This window comes from Lampris incognitus, chromosome 18, assembly GCF_029633865.1.
Source record: "Lampris incognitus isolate fLamInc1 chromosome 18, fLamInc1.hap2, whole genome shotgun sequence".
Taxonomy (NCBI): domain Eukaryota; kingdom Metazoa; phylum Chordata; class Actinopteri; order Lampriformes; family Lampridae; genus Lampris; species Lampris incognitus.
Genome location: NC_079228.1, coordinates 29,942,145 through 29,964,175, shown reverse-complemented (window position 1 = coordinate 29,964,175; position 22,031 = coordinate 29,942,145). Strand labels below are relative to the sequence as shown.

At 42.6% G+C, this 22,031-nt stretch overlaps 1 protein-coding gene across 1 annotated transcript in view; it reads left to right on the top strand.

Moving 5' to 3' along the window:
• The first annotated feature begins 3,399 nt into the window (after positions 1–3,399).
• zmym4.1 (zinc finger MYM-type containing 4, tandem duplicate 1) overlaps positions 3,400–22,031 on the top strand; it is a 91,934-nt gene continuing 73,302 nt past the window's right edge. Inside the window, exons 1-9 of the mRNA XM_056298026.1 lie at positions 3,400–3,483; positions 3,672–3,741; positions 11,729–12,686; positions 13,092–13,256; positions 15,493–15,551; positions 15,990–16,172; positions 16,465–16,784; positions 17,376–17,574; positions 19,620–19,823. Coding sequence (XP_056154001.1) covers positions 3,709–3,741; positions 11,729–12,686; positions 13,092–13,256; positions 15,493–15,551; positions 15,990–16,172; positions 16,465–16,784; positions 17,376–17,574; positions 19,620–19,823 — 2,121 coding nt within the window. The 5' untranslated portion in view covers positions 3,400–3,483; positions 3,672–3,708. The remainder of the gene's footprint in view (positions 3,484–3,671; positions 3,742–11,728; positions 12,687–13,091; positions 13,257–15,492; positions 15,552–15,989; positions 16,173–16,464; positions 16,785–17,375; positions 17,575–19,619; positions 19,824–22,031) is intronic.

Here is a 22,031-nt window from a genome sequence, read left to right as displayed (position 1 = left end):
TCCTCCATAGTGGGCAGCACGTATTTCTCACGTTTCACCGCTCGATTCAGCCTCCTGAGGTCAGCGCAGCAGCGAACCTCTTTCTTGTTCGGTTTCAGCACCGGCACCATAGCGGCGCACCATTCTGTGGGCTGAGTCACTTTTTCAATAATGCCCTCATTTTCCATGCGCTGCAGTTCTTTCTTAACCAGTGGTACAAGTGGCAGCGGTATCCGTCTGGCTGTATGCACCGCGTATGGCTGGGCACCCTCCACCAGAGCTATTTTCACTGGGTCTGTTTTCAGCAGTCCACTTGAACCGAAAACTCCACTGACCTCATTCATCCGCTTCACTAGACCCATCTCCACTGCCTCTAGACGACTCAGCAGACAGCTGCCTCTCCCCTTGATCACATACACTGGAAAGGAGTATTGTTTCTCCTTGTAGTTGGTTGTGGCTTGAAACTGTCCTATGCAGCTGATGTTTCCACCTGGGCTTATGAAGCATGTGTCAGGAGGTCCCAGTTTTATGTTTGGCTTCAGCTTTTTAAATGTCCCTTGGTTGATAACAGTAGCGTCAGCCCCCGTGTCAATTTTAAAGGTTATTGGTACATCACTTATTGTTAAACTAACAGTCCAATCTTCCTGACTGCTCTCTTTGCCAACTTCTCCCAGAAAGTACAGCTGTTTAACCTCTTCAGTGACTTCTCTCACCGCTTTAGAGTGACATACACGCTCCCAATGTCCCTTTTTATGACACTTGTTGCACTTACTGTTCGTTGCAGGACACTTCCGCTCATCGGTGTGCTGCGTCTTGCCGCACCTCCCGCATTCATCTACTTTGTTGGTTGCAGGTCTGCTGCAACCATGACGCTGTCCGCCCTTTTTGTTTTGGCGTTCGTCCCGCCATCGGACAACATTGACGTTAGCCAGCTGGGCCTCTGGTTGGTTAGCTTGGAGGCTGAGCTGCTTTGTTATTGCCTCCGCCTGGCGCACTTGTTCAATGACTTTCACCAGAGTAAGGTCCGCTGTGAGCTGGAACTGACGGGAGAGCACCTTATCTTTTATGCCCACTACCAGACGATCTCTGATATGTTCATCCCTCTTGTCCCCAAACTCACAGTGTTCAGACAGCTCGTACAATGTCCGGATGTACATCTCCGCTGTCTCTCCTGGCTGCTGGCTACGTTGATAGAAGCACGCCCTCTCATGTATGATGTTACGGCGGGGAATAAAGTAGTCGTCGAACTTTTTCAGTACGATATCATAGTCCACTTTATCACCCTCCGCCGCGAAGTCAAACGAGCTGAATATCTTTTCAGCCTCGCTGCCCATTGCATAAATCAGCGAACTCACTTGAATCTCCCCGTCGTCTTTATCCAGCTTTGTCGCGAGCCTGAAGCGCGAAAACCGTTGTCTCCACTCCGGCCATTCAACGGGGCAGTCAAACTTGAATTCACTCGGCGGATTAAACTTCGGCATGACCGCTCGTGTTCAGATACACAGACTATTCTGACACCATGTAATGTCCGTAGACGCCTTGTCTTACTGACATAAGAATAATTCAAGAACGAGCCGACTTCGTAGGTTCTTAACTGTGTAGCTTTTACTAGCGTTCATCCGACATACAACCTTCATAACATGCGCTTCTAACTTCCTGTATACGTCACACGCACTGCACGTACATCCGTGAGTGGGTCAAGTTAAACACGTGACCTTTCATTCATTACAGACATGGTTACTGTTAACTAGTATTATTAAAACTAATATTGCATAATTAGTAACGTTACCCTCTAAAGCTAGCTAACGCTAATGGGTTACACAGTGCTGTGCTTCTAGGCCTAATGTTGTTTTGTACATTTTATATCAAGGTTGACATGACGTCCCAACAGGCAATTATGAACTTATTTTGCTTTAATCTTTCTTTGTAGCATTTTGTGAATGGACGGCCTACTCCTGAGTATCCCAACCATGTACTTGCTGGTCAAGTGCCTAACCAGACAAGGGAACATCGAGGAGGCTGTCGAAAGCCACCAACAAAACGGTACACAAGTAATAATAGTGATTACATGATCCATTTGAGTACATATTACCTCTGTGATTGTAACATGTTTTATTCCGGTTTTATCGCTTGGTGCATGGGCCGGAAAAGTTTCTGGCTTCCGGGTATTCCGGCTACATGGGCCCACTGAGTATGCGCAGTAGTGTTACTCCCATCATGCCTCTAGGCTATGATTCAAGATTTTTATTTGTCACGTACACACAAGTACAAGTCCCGAGTGCAGTGAAATGAAAAAACTCTTGAAATGAAAAAACTCTCCTTACACTGTTCGCTGAGAACGAGCGAACACCGTAAGGAGCATGGTAAGCCTACTACTAGTTGGGACTTGAAACCATGGATGTATATATACAAACGGCCAAAAAACCCCAAAAACGTTCAAAGTCTAACAAGTGACCAGTAAATGCGACGCAAAACCACAAACTCAAAATATCTTGATGTGTGAAAGAGAAGGCTCAGCTTTGTGTCATTTATTCACCTTTACCTTTGAGTTTTGTTCATCCGAACAGCGTTTATTTAACCCAGCAAGATCCTCGCTCCCGAGACACATGACCGCGCGTAGAGTGCTCGTGCACAGCCGTGACGTCACGCAAAAAAGAATTTTTCTGGGCTTTGGAAATTTTTTTAAAAAGATTAAAACCCCATGACTTAAAAACATGCAATACAAAGAGTAATAATTGACCATGGTTATAGCTGCAGGTGTCCTGTCAACAGTTTTACAGGCGTCTCTTTTACAATGGTGGTCTATGTGGAAAATGCTTTGTGGGCCGCAGGGGATTTTTCGCTGCAATACCGCGAGTGACCACTAGAAAATTGGCCACAAGGCTGAGCGGCGGCGCCGTATCCGGCCGGGAAGCGAACCCGTTTCGCCCGCACCGCAGGAGACATCCCTAACCGCTCGACTAAAGGGTCAGACCCGCGAGCCAGCGGCCAGCGTGTCTACTTATCCATGCACGTTACACTATGTTTGCCACCTTAAACCAAACACTTCTCCTGTTTCTGAATGTGTGCCAGTCGATTTGACGATCCAGTGGCCCCATTTCAGTAACCATGTGTCCTATACTAGACTTTATCACATTAGTATAGCTGTAAAATAATAACGAGGCAAGAGACAAGCGCCGTACGTTTTCAACTCATTTCTTTTTATCTCACTTCTTCATCACCCTCAGCACCGTACTACACTCAGCAACAATCATTAGGCTACTGCGCCCTCTGGTGGCGTGGTGGTATTGCAATGCATGAACAATGAATGAACAGACTACACAACACTATGCAAGAAGTGCGTCGACACCGGTTTGTGGTACGAACATGGCGGATGCGGAAACGCACAGGGGTCAGCAGTGACGCACTTGCGCAGTTCACTGGCGCGATCGTTTTCTCTGCAGGGCACCGAATAACCTAGGAAGACAAGCTAGTATAAAACAAAGTTTGATTGCAAGCGTTATGGTGAGTTATGTGTTCATTGTGTGCATTTTAGAGTGGGGGAGATCAGAAAGCAGTATTTTGAAAACAGGAAAGGGGACAAGCGTGCAAGGATCTGCAGAGGGTGACTACTAGCTTAGCCAGAGCTAACGTTAACGCTAGCTGTCCACATTTCTCGTTTGTTTTTTTGTTTGTTTGTTTTTTTCTAACAGGTCGCGTAACAAAGTTGTCGGCCGATGTCAACAAGCCATGGATGAATCCGAGGAACCGACCCATGCAAAGGTATATTTACAGTACTTTGCTATGTAGCCAGCTTGCAGCTACTGTTAGCTCTAGGACATGCTTCCAGCCCCTGCTGGTGTTTACGTGCCACGACCAGAGTGGCTAGTCCAGCAGTAAAGCTAGCCTCTGCAGATGCTGCCCAGACCAAGTATAAACTATATACCTGGTTTACTGCCAGAAACTATGACCAGCAGGTCCCACAACGTCAGGTGCTCGATAGCGGGTTCACAGTGGGTCAACAAGTCCACCCATTGACTTCGACTAGATGAGGGATCTCGGAGTAAGTGGATCTAGTTCATACAGCAAAAATAACACGGCAGCAAGGGTCGGTCTGAATGCAATGGTGTGCTCTGCTCAGCGCCGAACTGCATGTTAAACGAGGGGAAATGAATATACTGCCGGATTAGCGGAAAAAAAAAGTTGCTCAAACAAGGGGCAGTATTGACGATTAACGCGCCCATCGCAACTAGCCATTTTATAATTGGAAAGAGGATCTATTAGCATTTTTGTAGTGCATTGTATAGAAATGAATGAATCATCAAGAAGTCCATAAGCCAGCATTTGAACTTGGATTGATAATCATTAGTCGGGTTTCCATCCAAATGTATTGCAAATTTTACTGAGAATTTATGCGCGTTTACATCCACCACTGTTTTGTTACTGTTAGGAGTTGGTTTATCGAGCTAAGCAGTAGGTGGTGGCGCTAACTCTCCATTTGGGTGCCATTATATCACTGCAGAAGAAGAGCACTACGGCATGACGTAATTGAAAGAGCGCCAGTCAAACCTCAAACGAATGAAAACGTGATGGACAGCTTGGTGTTGTTTTTATGCATGCTCAATAGTCTAGGTAAGAAAATCAAAGAAGGTTGAATCAGTTCATCTGGATGCAACGTTTATGACATTATTGTATTGTTTATAAGGGTGGGGATACCTGCAGTCAGTTTAGACTGAAGAGGTCACTTAGATGAGTGGTGAAACGTATGTCAACAAACGTTGTGTCCAGATGAACTGATTCAACCTTCTTTGAAAACTTGGTGTTCTTTCGTTGCTGTTTCCCATCCCATTTGTTTGTTTCTTGTATTAACGCTAGAAAAGTTGCAGTCTCATTGGTCCGCACATGCCCACCGTCTTCGTCTGCTGCCATTTTTTGTTTGGTGGGCGAAAGCTTGAGTGACATTTAAAGGTTTAGTTAGAATTTTTCGAAGTGTGGTCTACGAGGTACTTATCCAGTCAGTTAGATGGCCGTCGGCGGGCTCACAGTTTGGAGAAGCAGGCAAGAGAATAGGCAGGGTTAGCAAGCAATGTACTGCCGTGGAAGGGGGCAGAAACAAAATGTATTTTAGCCACCTAAAAAAGGCCCACCGTAAAAAAATAAACATTAGTTTAAGTGTATGCTATATTTAGAATATTTTCACCGCTTTGCCTTGCCGTCAGACAGCCGTTTTTTTTTTGGCACTACATTTTGTCAACCGTAGAACTTACGTATTCCTACGCCTAAGCGAGTAGGAATACGTAAGTTTTCTGTATCGCACTGTATTGCGCCGCCGCTGTTTGGGTCAGAAAAAGATCAGACTGAAATCAGACTTTTCTAAAGATTTCAAAGATGGTGCGTACTTGTGCTTTTCCGGGCTGTTCAAACAAAGAAGTGGCCTGGTCAGCATATAGATTTCACCGTATTCCGTTGAGGGATATTGATCTTAGACAGCAGTGGCTACTTGAACTGAATGTAGACATGAACTCCCCACCCGCATCTCTGAGACAACTCCGCGTTTGTAGTGAACATTTTTCTGAGGAGGATTACGTAAAACCATCGCCAAATAAGACAGATAAACACTTGCTGAATAGCACTGCTGTACCCAGCCGTAAGGTAAGGTCGCTTTAAATTACCTACAAATGAATGAAACAAAACGACTAGTAAAGAAATACTTTTGAGTATTTCTTTTCCGTCTCTTTTCGAAATGACGTTTCGAAACGTTTGCCGGCGGGAGGAGGCGTCACCTTAAATTTTTTTTATTAATGTAAGATTGCGTTGTTGCTTGGCATTAAGACTTGTGTCTGTATCAGACACGTGGTCGAGGTGCGTGCATGTCGCTTTGCAGCTTGAATTGAGCGGGGCTTTGAAAATGGTGTGCAAACTCCGCCTACTCGGCGCACCTCAGTTTTACGCCGGCAGAGTGCGGACCCACTGTAAGCATGGCGAGTGATGAAAGGGAATGCAGAAATACACGTCAGGTCACATGGGGAAACGTTTTTAGAAGGGCTTGGGGAAAAGAGTATTTTGATGCTAAAACATGTACTTAGACCAACGTTTTTTTCGGATTTGAAAACAAAGAACAACACTGTGAAGCTAAAGAATGATACAAAACTGCACCCACCCCTGAAAAAAAATTGTCTGCATCCAAGCTGTTACTTTTGTTCGTTTGTTTTTTGCAAAATAAACTAGAAGAGTGCACTCAGTAAAGTGCAGATCCCCACCAGGCGCCTTCCCCTTATCCAGTGCTGGGACGTGGTGGCAAACCACCCCTTTTTTCCGCCTAGCAGGAGAACACAGCCGTAGATTGAGTCACGCATGTGCGAACGATTTATCCAGCTGTATTATATTATGAAAATAAAGACGGAGGCTATTATTTTTGGTTCATCCAGTTTTCCTGCGCTGAGATCAGCAGTGAATGATTTGCTGACTGACTTCTTGTTTACTTTTAGACTCATACTTGAATACATAATGTTTTGATACTGTCACTGCCAGATCTAAGTGTTAGTCATGCTTGCGCGTGGTTGACTTGTGCCTAGTTTACACTACACAACTTGCTGTCTTGTTATTGGGAATCTTGAAGTCATTGTAGTTTTCAAACTCCATGACTGAGCAGCAACAGGGGTCACACATTACAAGTAGGGGCTGCATGACTTTAGATTTTTTTTTAAAGTCGAAAGTTATGTGATGAAAGTCAAGTTGACCTTGTAAGAGTTTTCTGGTGCATTACGTTTTCAGTCATGCCTGTAATTTGCCTATACAGTTCTCACAGAAACGAGCATTTCTTTGAGTCTGTTGATGATCGTGTCTTTGTTTGGCAACCCATCAAATATGACCTGTGAACTCTTGAGGAAAGCCTTCTTTATATACTCTTGACTTGTTCATTTAGTTCACCATAAGGCTATATTTTGTATTTAAACTTTTTTTTATCAAAAAGTATATTATTGGTCTGCGTGCCAGTGTTATTAATGCCCTCGTGTACCACCGTGTGCAGGCGTTGCCGACCCCTGTGCCATTGGTTTGTTGCAATGACCAGGCTCCTCACTTGTTGTTTACTCTGAGGCGTCCATGTTGTTAATGTCATAATCATCACATGATCAACGACTAGTCGACGTCAAGCTTAAAGCGTCATCACAGCTCCTGAGTCACATCACAGCTCCTGAGTGATGGTTAATATCATGACACACATTAGAGACTAAATTATGGCTGCCTAGAAATCACATGAAGGCAATGCTGAACTCGTGTCCTTGTAAGAGAACGCGACAGTAAAACATTTTTATCGATACTACTTTGTTACCAAGTAAAACGTCGGCTATAACTTGCATTCGTCTGTACTGTATCAAAGCCCAAAATTTAGAGTAGTAGTAGAGTAATAAAGTGACTAGCCAACGAAATAATGTGACAGTTTTGCAAAGGTAAATTACCTCTACTTAAGAATTTTCAGGCCTGACCGAATGGTTTTCTGCATCTTTTCAACATTAATGCAGTGTGAACTGTATATGGCTTCTTAACTTTAACAAGGTTCCGTGAAACATGCAGTGTTGCAGCTGTTGCACTCTCTTGTGCCGATGTCAATTTACAGATAGTAGAAACGAAGTGCTTGTATAACTATCATAGTATTTGCAGGGGTTTTTTTTTTTTTGCAGTGATCTGATTTTGTAGGTTAGTTGGTATTAAAACTGGCAGCATGCATAGTGTTGAAGTGCCGCTTGAGAGTCTCTGCTTTGCAGACAGCTATAGTCTGCATGCATATCAAGCATCTCAATTTGGCATTGGCGTAGTCCGGTAAAATAAAACAGTACTGATCAGTCCAGTCAGATTTGAACTGACAGTTTTCCTGGTCGACTTTGGGCTTTTTTGTGCAGGCCATGTTCTTGGTTTAGGACAGTTACTGATTATTTGTCACTTAGTTGGTCAGTGGCTGTGTCTACTCAAGGACCGTAGCGAGTGCTGAGTACGTCTTATGTCTATGCGCGCTCTACGGCATAGGTCAAGTGTATGGTGTGGGGTGAGGTCAAAATAAAGTAGAGCAGCACGCACGTTATGTCACATGCACACTTCATTTCACATGTAATGACAGGTGCGTTAGTGCCAATGGGTTGGTGCAGGCCAGACATTTGGCTCTCGTGGGCCGGACCTAGCCTGTGGGCTGCTTATTGGGGTTCAGGGCTATACGGTCAAGAAATTTTGAAATGTTCTGAAATTTGAATCAAGATTTTGAAATTATCAGGGGAATTGAGAAGCACTTATGAAAGCAATCAAAATATCTGTACCAAAGTAATGTGGCAGAGCTGAACAGAAAATTGCTTATTGGGACCAAAAAAAAGTGAAGAAGTGGAATAGAGCTGTGAGAAATAATGCCTGTTGTTCACAATTAGGCATTGACTTTAAAAACAGAATAGTCCATTGCCCAGAATGCAAATTAAAGGTTTTTTTTTTATTAAACAATGACCATGCACAAAATCATTAATCTCAAAATGAGAAGAAATTATTTAGCTATTAGCTATTTTTCATCTGCGGTCCCTGGGCAGCTACACAGTTATCACCAGACACTAATAACATTCATTTACATGCAATACTGTTCCATAGTCTCTATATCACTAACAATTATACAGACAAATCTACAAGCACACCAGCACATTCACCCAGTACAACTATAAGATTACAGTTCATTACAACTGAAAATCAAAATCACTGTTAAATTAATGTTGACATGACTGGTTGCTCAATATCCTTTTTTTCTAAAAAATTGTTTGCGTCATGGGAAAAAGAATGAACGTTTGTACAGGTTTTAAGCTCAGCTGTAAGCATATTCAATGTTTAATGGCCATAAATTAAAAAGCAGATTGTCCAAAGGCAGTCTGTCGTAGAAGGATGTTTAAATCTGAGTTTAGAGCAGATCGACTGGTTCTGCTCATTAACTTGGAGCGGAGCTGAAGAAAGCTCTTCAATGGTGGAGGAGTACTTGAAATATGTGCAAACAACATTGTTCACATTAAACATTTTAATTTTATCTAGACTCTTCCTTTGTTCTATTCTTTGCCTGCAATTGGTGCTCAAAGAAATTCAGCTCAGTTTCAGAGATACAGCAAACACCATCATCTTCCATTGGCGCTGCATAGCAATTTCTACATGAAGGCCATCAACCACTGTTTATTCAAAGTGACCCAGTGGGAGCTGTGGAAGACTCTTCCTGCCTTCCCTCTTTGCCTCAGTTATTCTATATTGTACTCAGGCTTAAGCTGATAACCCTCTGTGTGCATCTTGGTTAAACTCTCAACTAATTTCATCTAATTCTCTGTTATATTTGCCGCCATTAGTTTTTGTATACTGGTTTGTCTGCGGTTAACACCTGTTCTAACCCTTAACAGTGAACCAGATATTAAGAATCACCATCTGTTGTGTTAAACAGATGGAGGAAGATTATGGCAGTTTGACATAGGGTTGGGTATTGTCTGAAATTTTTCGATAACGATACCAAACCAATTCGATACGATGCCTAAACGATACTTTTTTCGATACTATATATTATGAAAACCTTATAGGATTATCATTAAACTACTTTTCTATACAGCGAGCACCATAATTCATTGACACATTGTGTTATCTTGGTTCTGTACTCTAGCACTTTGAGATTGAAAGGATACAATGACAATGAGGTCAACGTGCAGGCTGACATCTTTAATGTATGTTTGCTCATTCTCATTTAGCATTCTTATGTAGGAAGATGAGCATATCTGCCCTTTCTGGCAGGAGACGGGCCCGTTCTACACTAATTTTGTCCCCAGCTGTTGAGAATATTTGCTCAACCGGAGTTGAGGATGCTTGGGGACACAAATACCTAGCACTTAGACCAAACAAGACTGGTAAAGTCTCCTTTCTCTCAAACCACCAGATTACTGGATTTGTTGAGGTCAACACATTAGGTAGGCTTCTATACAACTCCAACTCCTTTCTTGCCCTCTCTGCTTCAGTCTGCACGTTTGTACTGACACCCTCCACATTTCCGCTGATGGTTAGGGCCCTGTCTTCGTCCTCAAATAGTTCATGTATTTACTGTTACTTTTCCTAGTAGATCGTTGCAAATGTAACTTACCTAAAAGATGGAGATTCAACTGTACTGAAGGGCTGCAACCCTTTAACTATGAAGCGGGTTAGACCGTGCTGGTGTAGCGGTCTAAGCATCGGCTTTGTGTCGATGCAGTTGCCCACTGGGGACCAGGGTTCGCGCCTCGGTCTTGTCAGATCCGACTATGGCCGGACTCGATGAAGCAGCGATAATTGGCAACGCTGCCTTCGGGAGGGGGGCGGAGTCGGCTTGTGTTCGTCACATGAATGCGTCTCTGTGTGTGTCGGAAAAAGCAGTGGTTCGGCCTGGATTCACCTTGTCACGAAAGTGGCGAGGCGTCTCCTTTGAGACTGCCGGCCGGAGAGATGCAGTTGGCGAACACATGCAGTATGAAGGTGAGTGTTTGAATTAAAATAGGGATCGATTGACCACTACATTGGGAGAAAAAGGGAAAAATCAGAAATAAATTAAAAAAAAAACCCCACTATGAAGCGGGTTACAGCCCAGTGACATCCCCCTCTCTTTTTCCTCATCTTAGCATTGGTACTAGACAAAAGAGAATGGAGTCACGGAGACTTGACTTGGCTCGACTTGGCGATCTACACTACTGCAGGCTTGGAGTGGGGACGAATGAAATGGGAGATAAAGTCAGGAAAATGCAGAGCTAACGTTATCTTTCTTTTTTCTTTTTTGAACCTCAGACTGCTAACTGTAAACTGAAGTTAGCTAGTGCTAGCTACGTTAGCTTCATTTTTATAAACTAGCGTAGCTGACGTTCTATGATGTTAGACTAGCTTAATTTCTTTTTTACCTCAGACATACTGCTAACATTAGAACCAGAAACACTTGACAGAACAGTCCTTACCTGTTTCATCATTGCTAGCAGTGGCACCAGAAGACCCAGTGGCAGTTGTCCCAGAGCTAACGTTAACGTTGTCAAACACAGAGCAGTTGTCCACTCGTAAATTTATCCCATGCGTGATCATTTGTTTCATCATATTCGACGTATTCCCAGACTTGAATTTGATGATCGCTTCGCAGCGGTTGCATTTTACTGTGTCAGGTTTGTTGTTTATTTTTACAAAGTGTAGCCACGCTTTGGAACGCATCTTGCCCGCGAGTTTTCAACTCCAACGAGTCACTCGCGAGTCACGAGACGCACACGCATACCAAATAGCTTCATGCTGATTTGTCAGTCTGTGTACAACAACACCGGCAGTGATTGGCTGGCTGCTATAGCGTTCACGTCGTGTACCGTAAAGTATCGAAATTTGGCACCGTTTTTTTCCAAATAGTTTGATGCTCGGTAGGACCGAGATATTTCGGTTTTCGATACCCAACCCTAATTTGACAGCACATTGGAAATATAATTCTGCAAATACTGAACATTCAAAGCAGTTCATGCCTTGTAAACATTTTATTTGACGTGTTAATTAGCTGAACTTTGTTTTGCTGTGGAGTTTCCCTTTTTGAAAATTTTATTGTTTGAAATTGAGTTTTTCTATTCAATTTAAGTTAGTTGAAACAGTTTCAGATAAAATGCTAATTGTAAAAATTTGTAAGCTCTCTTCAACTTATAAAAGGACAAGCCTTGATATGTTTTTTTTAAGTTGTCCCTGTGGAGCAGTTCTGGCCCCAACATAATTGTTTGTTGTTGTTGTCCAGGTTAATGAGGAAACAAGCCAAGAACTTGATGGAACCACCCAGGAAGTTGGTGCATTAAAGGAGACAGACTCCGGAACTTATTTTAGAGATTCTAGGGCAAAGACCAAATTTGGAGAGGGGGGTAACTCTGGCATTGTTGCAGTTTCATCTCCTTGCCCTTCCTCGAGTATGACTGCGCCAGCAGCAGATGAAAGTTGGGCTGAAGTGGTTGATGCGCACAGACCTAGATCATCTCCAAGTCTAGGTCTCTCGGAGGACAATGTTTCCATGATAGAGACAGTTCGTGTGGTTTTATCCCCATGTGCGGGTGAGGCGGGCAGCACCACTGAGTGTGAACAGGAGGGTGATGTAGAGGTAGAAATTGAAGGCACTGATGATGCATTAATAAATGAGAAAGGTGCTGATGGAGTGTTAAGGGAGGTGGAGGGCTACAGAACAGAGGTGACGTCTGGGAGAAGTGCCGTTTTTGAGGACTCAAACACTGAAACTGCTACTGGCAGCATCTCGGGGACAACAGACACCTGTGATCCTGATGAGGAGATGGACGCTGATGCAAGGGTGAGAAATAAAGAAGCTGATGACTCAAAAAAGGGCCCTACAGCCACACCTATGATGCAGGCTATCAATTATGAGCCAGAGGAGGGGGCACATAACTTAATTATTTTTAAGGGCAATGCCACCACTACGAACACGGGGACGCAATCCTGCTCGTTAGTGGATTCTACTGTTGGTGACTTGCGGGGCGAGCATGGAAAACCTGCTCAGTGGAACGTTGCTTCTAACACAGTTGATTTGAACAGCAAGCTGGGGCAAACCAATGCAAATGACCTGGACGAAATGATGGACATTGGGACTTTGGACCAGATGGAACAAGAAGCCCAGATGGAGGGAGAGCAACAGAAGCAGACAACAGACATAGACATGAGTAGTTCTAGTTTGCTCTCCGACACCACTACAGGTAAAAGAAAACTTTCTATGAGAATGTTGCAGTAGGTTTTAGTTTGTGGTTTATTTCAGTATTTCCTTGAAAGTAAATTAGAATTAATTTAGGCACCACAAATAAGGAATGTACAGGGTTCTCTTGGTGACAAAAGAGAATTGATGTTTGCATTCAGCTTCACATTAGTACATAAATATATGAGGAATTGGGTTGGAGATGATTCTTCTCAAAGTGGGGAGCAGATTGATAGACACTTAAGAGACCTCATGTCAAGATCAAGGATACTTAAGCAGGGCTGACATTTGCCAACATGTGGGCATGGACATCAAGTATGTACTAAAAGAGCTTAACACTCAATACAACCCTGCTCTCCCAAAAAACTCTCGTTTATTACACTGATGGTTCTATTTGTTTTATTCTTAGTCTCTGGGACACGGGATGGAAAATCCCTTGTTCCGCCTGACAGTGATGAGAAACCCCATAACCTACCAAAGCCCATGGAGGAGGACCCAATAGAGGACACCAAAGTGCCAGTAGATTTGCTGCTGCACAGCTCAACCACCCCAAGTGAAGCTACAGCCAGCACAGGTAAGAGGTGTGATTTCTGAAAGTGGATCTTTTGAGTGCCACCTTTTCAGGAGAACAGGAATTTTTTTGTGGAATGTTTTACCTCTACAGATCACTGTGGCAAAACATCAAATTTAGACTTAGTGTTTTACCAGCCAAATTGGTTTATAGGATGGTGTTGTACTACTTGTTAGTATACATGTCAAAGTGGTTGATAAAAAAGAATACGTAGTTCGTCATTCCAAACCAAAAGATTTGATTGGTTGGTGTATACTCCCAAATAGCATGATGAATATCTTTTGACTTTTCATTTGACACTCTTAATGTTAAGAAGTCTGCAGGTAGTAGATATGTGTTTATTGAATTGCATTTACAGGGAGTGGCTTTTCTCTGATTTTGTTAATCAGCAAGATTTGAGAAAATAAGAGCAAAGCATTTGCACGTTTGCCATAGATTGGCAGCTAATGGGTAGATGTTGATTCAGTTTTGTCATTGTAAACAAACCCAAATGGCCATTGTCACTTTTATTGTACAGATGTTTGGCTACACAGTTACAGTTAAGGTCAAAATTATTAGCCCCCAAGGAACTATGGCACATTTCCCTAAAATTCTGCCCAATGTTTGCATCATTCATAAAACCTTACACAGTAAAACATCCATCAATGTTAAGGCCCCTATTTGGTACATTTTGGAATGTAAAATGAATTTTCAGGTTTGCGTTATACCAAATGTAGTGAAAATTGAGGTGGTAAAAATTATTAGTCCCCATGTGATTGTTTTTTTTTTAATTTTTTGCTTTCAAAACACACCTGAGCAATCAATCAGCTTTCAAACCACACCTGAGCATTCTATCAGCATTGAACTTTACTTAAGGGACTCCAATGAACAGGGCTAGTGGCGCTTGATTGAGAGGGACTACTCTTAATTTCTTGGTGAGAATTAATTTCATCATGCCAAAAAGTAAAGAAATCAGTCTGGAACCCAGAAAGAAGGTAGTGGATGCTCATCTTAAGGGGGAAGGCTATACTGCCATTTCCAAGCGTTTCACAGTGTCTAGAAGAGTTGTATGTTGCATCATTGCAAAGTACAAGGAAACAAATTATGTTAGAAACAAACCTGGGCGTGGTCGAAAGTGCAAGATTTCAAAAATTTTGGAGAGGAAAATAGAGATGTCAACAACAATCTGTGGATCTCTGCCAAGAATGATTGTTGCTGCACTGGCCTCTTCTGGACTTGATGTTTCAAGGAAGACTTGTGAGGGCTCTTCATCGTGGTGGGCTTCGAGGTCATCGTCCAAGAAAAACACCATTGCTCAAAAAGTGGCACATCAAAGCCAGACTGAAGTTTGCCCGTGAACATTTGAAACATGGGCATGAGTTTTGGAAGTTTGTCCTTTGGTCTGATGAGACTAAACTTGAGCTGTTTGGGCACATGGATGTTGCTTTGTTTGGTGAAGGAAGGGAGAGGCCTTCAACCCTAAAAACACAGTTGACACAGTTAATCATGGTGGTGGGAGAATAATGCTGTGGGGCTGTTTTGCTGCTTCAGGCACAGAGAACCTTGTTCGGGTACATGGAATCATGAAGAAAGAAGATTATGTTGACATTTTGAAGGATAATCTAAAGAAATCTGCTGCCAGTCTAGCTTTAGGTTGCTGCTGTGTCTTCCAGCAAGACAATGACCCGAAGCATACGTCCAAGTTGGTCCAAAACTTTTTGAAGGACACCAAAGTCAAAGTCCTGGAGTGGCCCTCTCAGAGCCCAGAACCCAGTCCTATTGAGAATCTGTGCGGGAGCTCAAGGTTAATGTCCATGCTGGAAAACCACGCAATTTGGATGAGCTGGAACAATTTGCCATGGAAGAATGGGCTAAGATCCCTCAAGAGACATATGCCAACCTAGTTAGGAACTACCATAAGAGGTTGCTGTCAATTGTGAGTCAGAAAGGTTACATTATTGACTGTTAATTGTCAGAGGGCTAATAATTTTGGCCCTGTCATTTTTGTTTTTTTCTTGTTTCAATTCAGCGCATCAGTAAAATATCGTAATCAAGCTTAGTGGAGATTTTGTCTTTGTTCTTTTGGAAGCAATTAAACTATAAACACTTTTGGTTATGGTCATTTCCATGGAAAAGTTAAGGGTTTTGTTTGATTTCATAAAGGGGGCTAATAATTTTGACCTTAACTGTATATGTGTTTAGTTTGTTGAAGCTAATTTTTACCATCAACCTAATGACATGTTGCATTTTTTTCTTACAGGAACAGATCTGATGAATGAGACGAAAGTAGTCAGGCTATCGCTACCAAAATCTGACAGTGTGAGTATCCTATGTCTTCCATATCATTTGGAAAGAAAACTTTTTGTTAATAGCGGCCCAATCTCTGCAACCGTGACTGATTTGAACCTGCTCATTGGTGACTGAAGCAGTCTATGGCGCTTCTGCAGTGTAGCAATGTCAAAGCATGATTGGATGCTGATGGGACATTACACCAAAAGCTTGGCTGTAGACATTGTTCATTTTAAATCAGAATCAGAATACTTTATTCATCCCTGAGGGGAAATTTGGTAAATATCAATAACATTAATAACATCATTAAATATCAATAAAATAAACTAGAAAGTGAATTTTCTGGTCTAGCCGAAACAATCCCCTTGCGAAACTAAGCATTCTGCTTTACATGTCTATGGTAAATAAGAGTTCAAACAGTTAACAGCATTGAGTTATTCTAAACGGAACACTTTTTATCTGTCCCAGGAGTGTTCGGGGCTTTCAGCCCCGACATCCCAGAGGTCGTCATCTACGTCTGGCACAGGCAAACGATGCCTCTCTCCTCTTCCAGTCAAGGTGAAGGATGAGCCCTTGGATGAAGAGTATGAGCACGCGCTGACATCCTCTACATCCACAGCTGACATTAAAGACGAGCCTGGCACTGCAGAGGTAGAGACAGCCTCTAAAATGGGTGCAATTTATTCTCAATTGAGAACTACTCTGTGTTGCTTTGCATTAGGAAGTCAACCTGAATGTTTCGCCGTATTGTCAAAGCTGGTGCATCTGGTCTCACATGCACACACCCTTTTGTGTTGTTGCGCTCTGTGGCATTATATCTAATGAAGCAAAATGTCTTACTAATAATTAACTGACTTAAAATGCATACTTGTCTGGTCCAGTGTTCAATGATTCACTGTCCAGCATATTAACTTTGAGCATGTTACCTTTCTGCTGTTGACAGGAGGACCTGAAGATTGGTGTAGTCTTCTCCGTTGGGGGAAAACCTGTCACAGCCAGCTCTGAACCAATCCCTGCCCCCCCTAAAACAGCTTTGACCACCACAACCTCCAAGGCAGACTCCTCCAACCAAAACCCAGGCCATTTCCCCCTAATTCCACCTGGGTTGCGTGTTGCCTGTTCCCACTGCAAGAAGAACCTACTGAAAGGACAGACTGCCTTCCAGAAAAAGGGCTTTCCAGACCTCTTTTGCTCCACCTCCTGTCTCACCACGTCATCCTGCCAGCCCAAACCAGTCACCAAGTACTGCCACTACTGCCTTAAGTGAGTATAATGACCAGTACGAGTTTGAACTGCTTTATACTCTGTTTATAAACCAAAAACTTTTTGTATCCATGTATACAGTCATGTAATGCAAGCACAATAAACAAAGTACAAGCATATGTCAGTTTTCATCAGTCTCTTTGACACCAAACTGTTTTCTCTTTCTGATAAAGATTGATGTGATTGGTTTGCGAGACTGTGATCCAGGGCTGTCGCCGTATACAGATTCTTAGGAAAATGGATATATTTAAAACGAAGCGGTAATAATGTGCAGATCAACCCATGCAAATATAGTATACCACAAATGCACAGGCCTAGCAGTTGTTGAAGATTTGTTTAAATGGGCCAAAAGTTCACTCTCTTCCTCGGTCCCCCAATCCCTAATTCCTCTTCTAGTTCCTCAGTCCCATTCACAAAAACAAACATCTTCACACAAATGAGTTTGGGGTTGGAAGTCTTAAAACATGTTTCCAGCAACAATATTTGTGAAATGATTGCCTCAGTAAAAAGTCCCTGGTTCCCGCCTTGATTTCTGACCTTTACCTGAGTTCTGACCTTGTCTTGTTTTCATTTCCCTCCCCATTCTCTCAGGTCTATACTGCGGCCTCAGGAGCTCATTCTGGCGCCTGTGGACTCTAAGGGCACCATGAAGGACTTTTGCAGTCAGGCCTGTCTCTCCTCTTTCAACTACAAAAGGAACATATCCACCAAGATACCCATACAGCCCTCTACCACCAACCCCTCACAAGCCCCAAAGTCCCATTGCAGCATGTGCAAGAGATTCTGCATTGTAAGTGGAAAGGGAGCAAATTGAAAAACATCCTAGGTCTCTTAACACTAGAACAACCGAGATTTCACTCCTACCTAAAACGACCATGGGCCGTCATTATGACAAATTTGTTAATCGTGCAACTTTTAGCCTTCGTTCTTGATTAAGTGGATGTGTTTTTTTTTTCCAAGTTAGCAAGGTTAACTGTTGAACCTTGAGCTCCAGCAAATAGTTAGCTTACGTTACAACTAGCTTAACACTAGAACGACCGGGATTTCACTCCTACCTAAAACGACCATGGGCCGGTCAAAATGACGGCTGGTTTCTAAAATCTATATTCTGTCAAGATAAATACCCAGTTGAGATATTAATGCATTGCATATGTTAGTATGTCTGTTAGGAAACAGCTGACACCAAATTGAACATTTTAACAACTATACTACTATTTTTTTTAAAACAATTTAAACTTCAGAGAGACATGGTCGAACTTCAACAGCAAAATGTAAAAAGTGAAAATATTACCCGAAAAACAAAACGGAAAACACATATTGGTAATCTAACAAACGTAACAAGGCCTATAAAACGCGAGATGTAAAAAAAAAAAGTACTGAAAGTAACCACTGAAATGGTCCAAAACAACGACCGCAACTTAAATATTGTTAGAATGACCATGGGCTGTCCCAATTGAGATATGTATGTCTGTTAAGAAAGGACTGACACCAAAATTAATATTTTAACAACTTTAATACTAACATTCAGACAATTTAAAACACAACTTGAACTTGGATATTTGCAGTGAAAAAGTAACAATAAAACAATGAAAAAAGAAGGCAAACCTGAAAAAGAAAACAGAAAACGCATATTGCTAATTTAAGAAAAAAAAAGAACTCAAAATAACCATTTAAACAGTCCCAAACAACGCCAGTCCCACCACATGTGTGCACTCCAACACGCATTGGGAAGCTCCTCCACTACCACAATTAGGGGTCACAGGCAACGCAAACCACGTCCCTTCTCTGCTCACATTTGCCACATATGGGTTTGTGGCATTTAGAGCAGATTTCCCAAGTTCTGTTCTTGTTGCAGCCTCTCCGAACTTGGCACTATCTCCGCGTCAGTGTCTGCTGCAGTGTTGTGATCTTTGGCTGCTGACTGGGACCATGTGCCAACTTTCCCTTCATAAACTCCGCTCTCAATTCCTCCGCCAGTAGAAGCAGGAAGTTCCTCTGGGTTATGCTGGCATCGGTGCACTCTTTGTAGAAGATGTGGGCATTGATCCCAGCTAGGTCCATGATATTGTAGAACACTGCTACTGGCCATCTGAGTGTACCACTTTCACCAAGTACATGCGTACCATCTGATCCAAGATGTCCACGCCATACTTGATGTTATTGTAGTACGTGACAGACTCCGGTTTTGACTTCGGCCCATCCGTGATGCCCACGGTAGTGTGCACGGAGCTCAATATGCACACAATCTTATTTGGCCTCCCCTGGCAGATGGTGAGCGTGATGTCACCACATTTCAGCACCATGGTAGATGTTATCAATTGATCTAAAATGCATTTTAATGCAAATATGTGCAATTTTAGTATCATTTGGGGAGTGGCAGGTCTGTATCTTTTTTTTTTCTTCCCAGAAAGTAACTTTGAAAATCCAAAACCGTCAAAATGACGGCCTTGGTCGTTCTAATGTTAAATAACCTACCTGGAGACTGAATTATATGTCTAAAAGTAAACGTAAAATATTACTACCTAAAAGTCATTCATACACTGAATCTAGTATGAAACTCTTTTAAATGTACTGCCCCTATTATTTTACGTACTTAAAACGAGGTGATATTCATGGCTGGAACCATTACTTGCCATTTATTTTCTAAATGCAAGATTTAATTTCACTATTGTTAGGTCCTGTGTTTACGATGAACATCCTTTCAAGTTGATTTCCATTTGTGTAATCTTAATTTCCAAATTCTGATTCTATGTATCTATGTATGCGTATTTTATGTATATGTTGGCATTCACACTGTTATGCCTGTGTCCCCTCCTCTTCCCATCACCACCACAGAGCAAACATGAGGTCATCCTTAACAGTGCCATCCACAAGATGTGCAGTGACCCCTGTTTCATCCGCTTCCGCGCCATCAACAACCTGATGCTGGCCAGCTGTGAGATCTGCCACTCCTACTGCCTCAATAAGCCCCTCACCCTCAAAGTGGAGGACGGCACCAAGACCGTGTGCACAGCAGACTGTCTGGCCAAATTGAAAAAGGTATGGAAAATCTGGGTCAGAATTGCCTGGTAAACCAAGGGTTGTGAATGTAGAGAAGTTTGATCTGGTCAAATTGACCCAAAGGCAGGCTGGTTTTAGCCTGCTATATCCCTTTAAAGACCGGAGTAACCGTTTGGCAGAGCACATTTTGAGTCTTGACATCTTGTTGAAAAATATCTTGGAAAAATATCTTCTGGCTGTGATACCAGAGAATCCCCAAGAATCTGACGCGGAGGATCTCAGTGATGATGATGACGAAATAGATGATCCAGATTATCTGCCCACACTAGCAGAAGCGTGTCCTTTTGAATCTCTGGATGATGAGGAAGCCTCCGTAAGCACATCTTCAGCACCATCTTCCCGTAAGAAGAAACGAGGAATAGATTTACACTGTTACGGTGGTTTATTCATTTCAATGATAATCAGCAGTGCAATGACAGCCCAGACTGATTCTACAAAATCCGCCCACTCTTTGAGATGCTTCGTGAGCAGTGTCTCCAGATCCCTTCCACCTGCAAACACAGTGTGGATGAGGTCATGGTGGTGTATAAGGGCACAAGGGCTGGCACTCTCTGCCAGTATATTGCCAACAAGCCAGGCAAGTGGGGCTTTAAATTGTTCTGCCGGGCCAGTTCCTTTGGCATCATTCACGACATGCTGCTCTATTAAGGGGCGTCCACGTTTTTCAGCATTGCCCAAAGTGAGCAGGAGCTACTTCTCGGAGCCAAACTGGTGACAATGCTGTGCAAAACCATAGCACTGCCATGACTTTCAGTCATCTTCTGTGATAATTACTTCACCAGTTTCAACTTGATCCAGAACCTGCACTGGGTGTCAAGTGCATCGGCGCTGTCCAACAAAACCGCACCGTTGGAGCTCCCTTGATGACCGACAAAGAGCTGATGAAGAAAGGGTGTGGAGCTTTTGATTACTGATCTTATGAAGGGGTTGTTGCAGTGAAATGGTTTGACAACAAATGTGTCAACCTTCTAAGCAATGCCTCTTTTGACTGTAAATCGGTGGAGCGAAGAGGCCAAGGCGAAGATTTCCATCCCATGCCCCTCACTCATTCATGCCTACAATGAGCACATGGGCAGGATTGATCTTTTAGACATGTTGGTCCACCTATACAAGACCCCAGCAGTGTCAAGGTGATGGTACGTTCCCCTATTCGGATACATCCTTGACCTGTCCATCTCAAATTCCTGGCTGGTCTACAAGAGGGACTGTGCCCTGTTGAACGAGAAACCTATGCCTCTCAAAAGGTTTTGCCTGGCAGTCGCCCATAGTTTGAAGCAAGTCAACAAGCCAGCCAAAGTTGAAAGACCATCCTCCTCCTCACCAACACCCATGTTGTCTCAGAAGATACACTACACCCAGACCGCTCTACAACCACCAACAGATGTGCGTTATGACAACTGCGGACACCTGCCACTTCACAGTGAGAAGCGGGGCCAGTGCAAGGTCTGTCCGAAGGGTGTGTCCAGATGGAAGTGTGAGAAATGCTTGGTTTTCCTGTTTGAACGCAAGCCAGTAATGCTTTGTAGCATACCACAAAAAATGAAATGGGTGTAATGCCCCAAAAACATAATTTGTGCTGTTGCACCACCACACAGATGAGCAAGTTAGGCCAATACAGGATAAAAGATGAGCAAGTATTTTTTTTAACTGTAACACCAAGTGTATCATATTTGATACATGAGTTTTTGAGACCTCTACATCATCAGTGTGATATTTTTTTTCCTGAAAAACCTGATGTACACAATCAGACACATGCAGTACACGGATAATCCACCAGGATCAGTAATTCATGCACCAGAGGGCCTTCAATTGAGACATCCAAAATGGCTGCCGTCAATCCGTGATCCACAAGTGGTTTTTCAAGGATATTTTTGTCAATTTTGAAAAAGTTAAGGTAAGAAAAACTTTCAAATTGTTACTGAAACTTCAATAGGATTATTTAATGGATTGATGCAATGTAAAACTACTTAATATTTCATAACTTAATTTATAGTAAAACCGTGTTGAAAATATGTGTATCAAAATCGATACAGCAGGTATATAAGGTAATTTATTTGCAAATCTGTCAATTGTCATTTTATTGCATTTTATGCATTGTGCATTCAATAAAGCAACATACAGTCTTTTTCTTATGTAAGTAAACTAATTAAAGGTTTAAATGACATAATTGGGTATATTCAGAGTAGA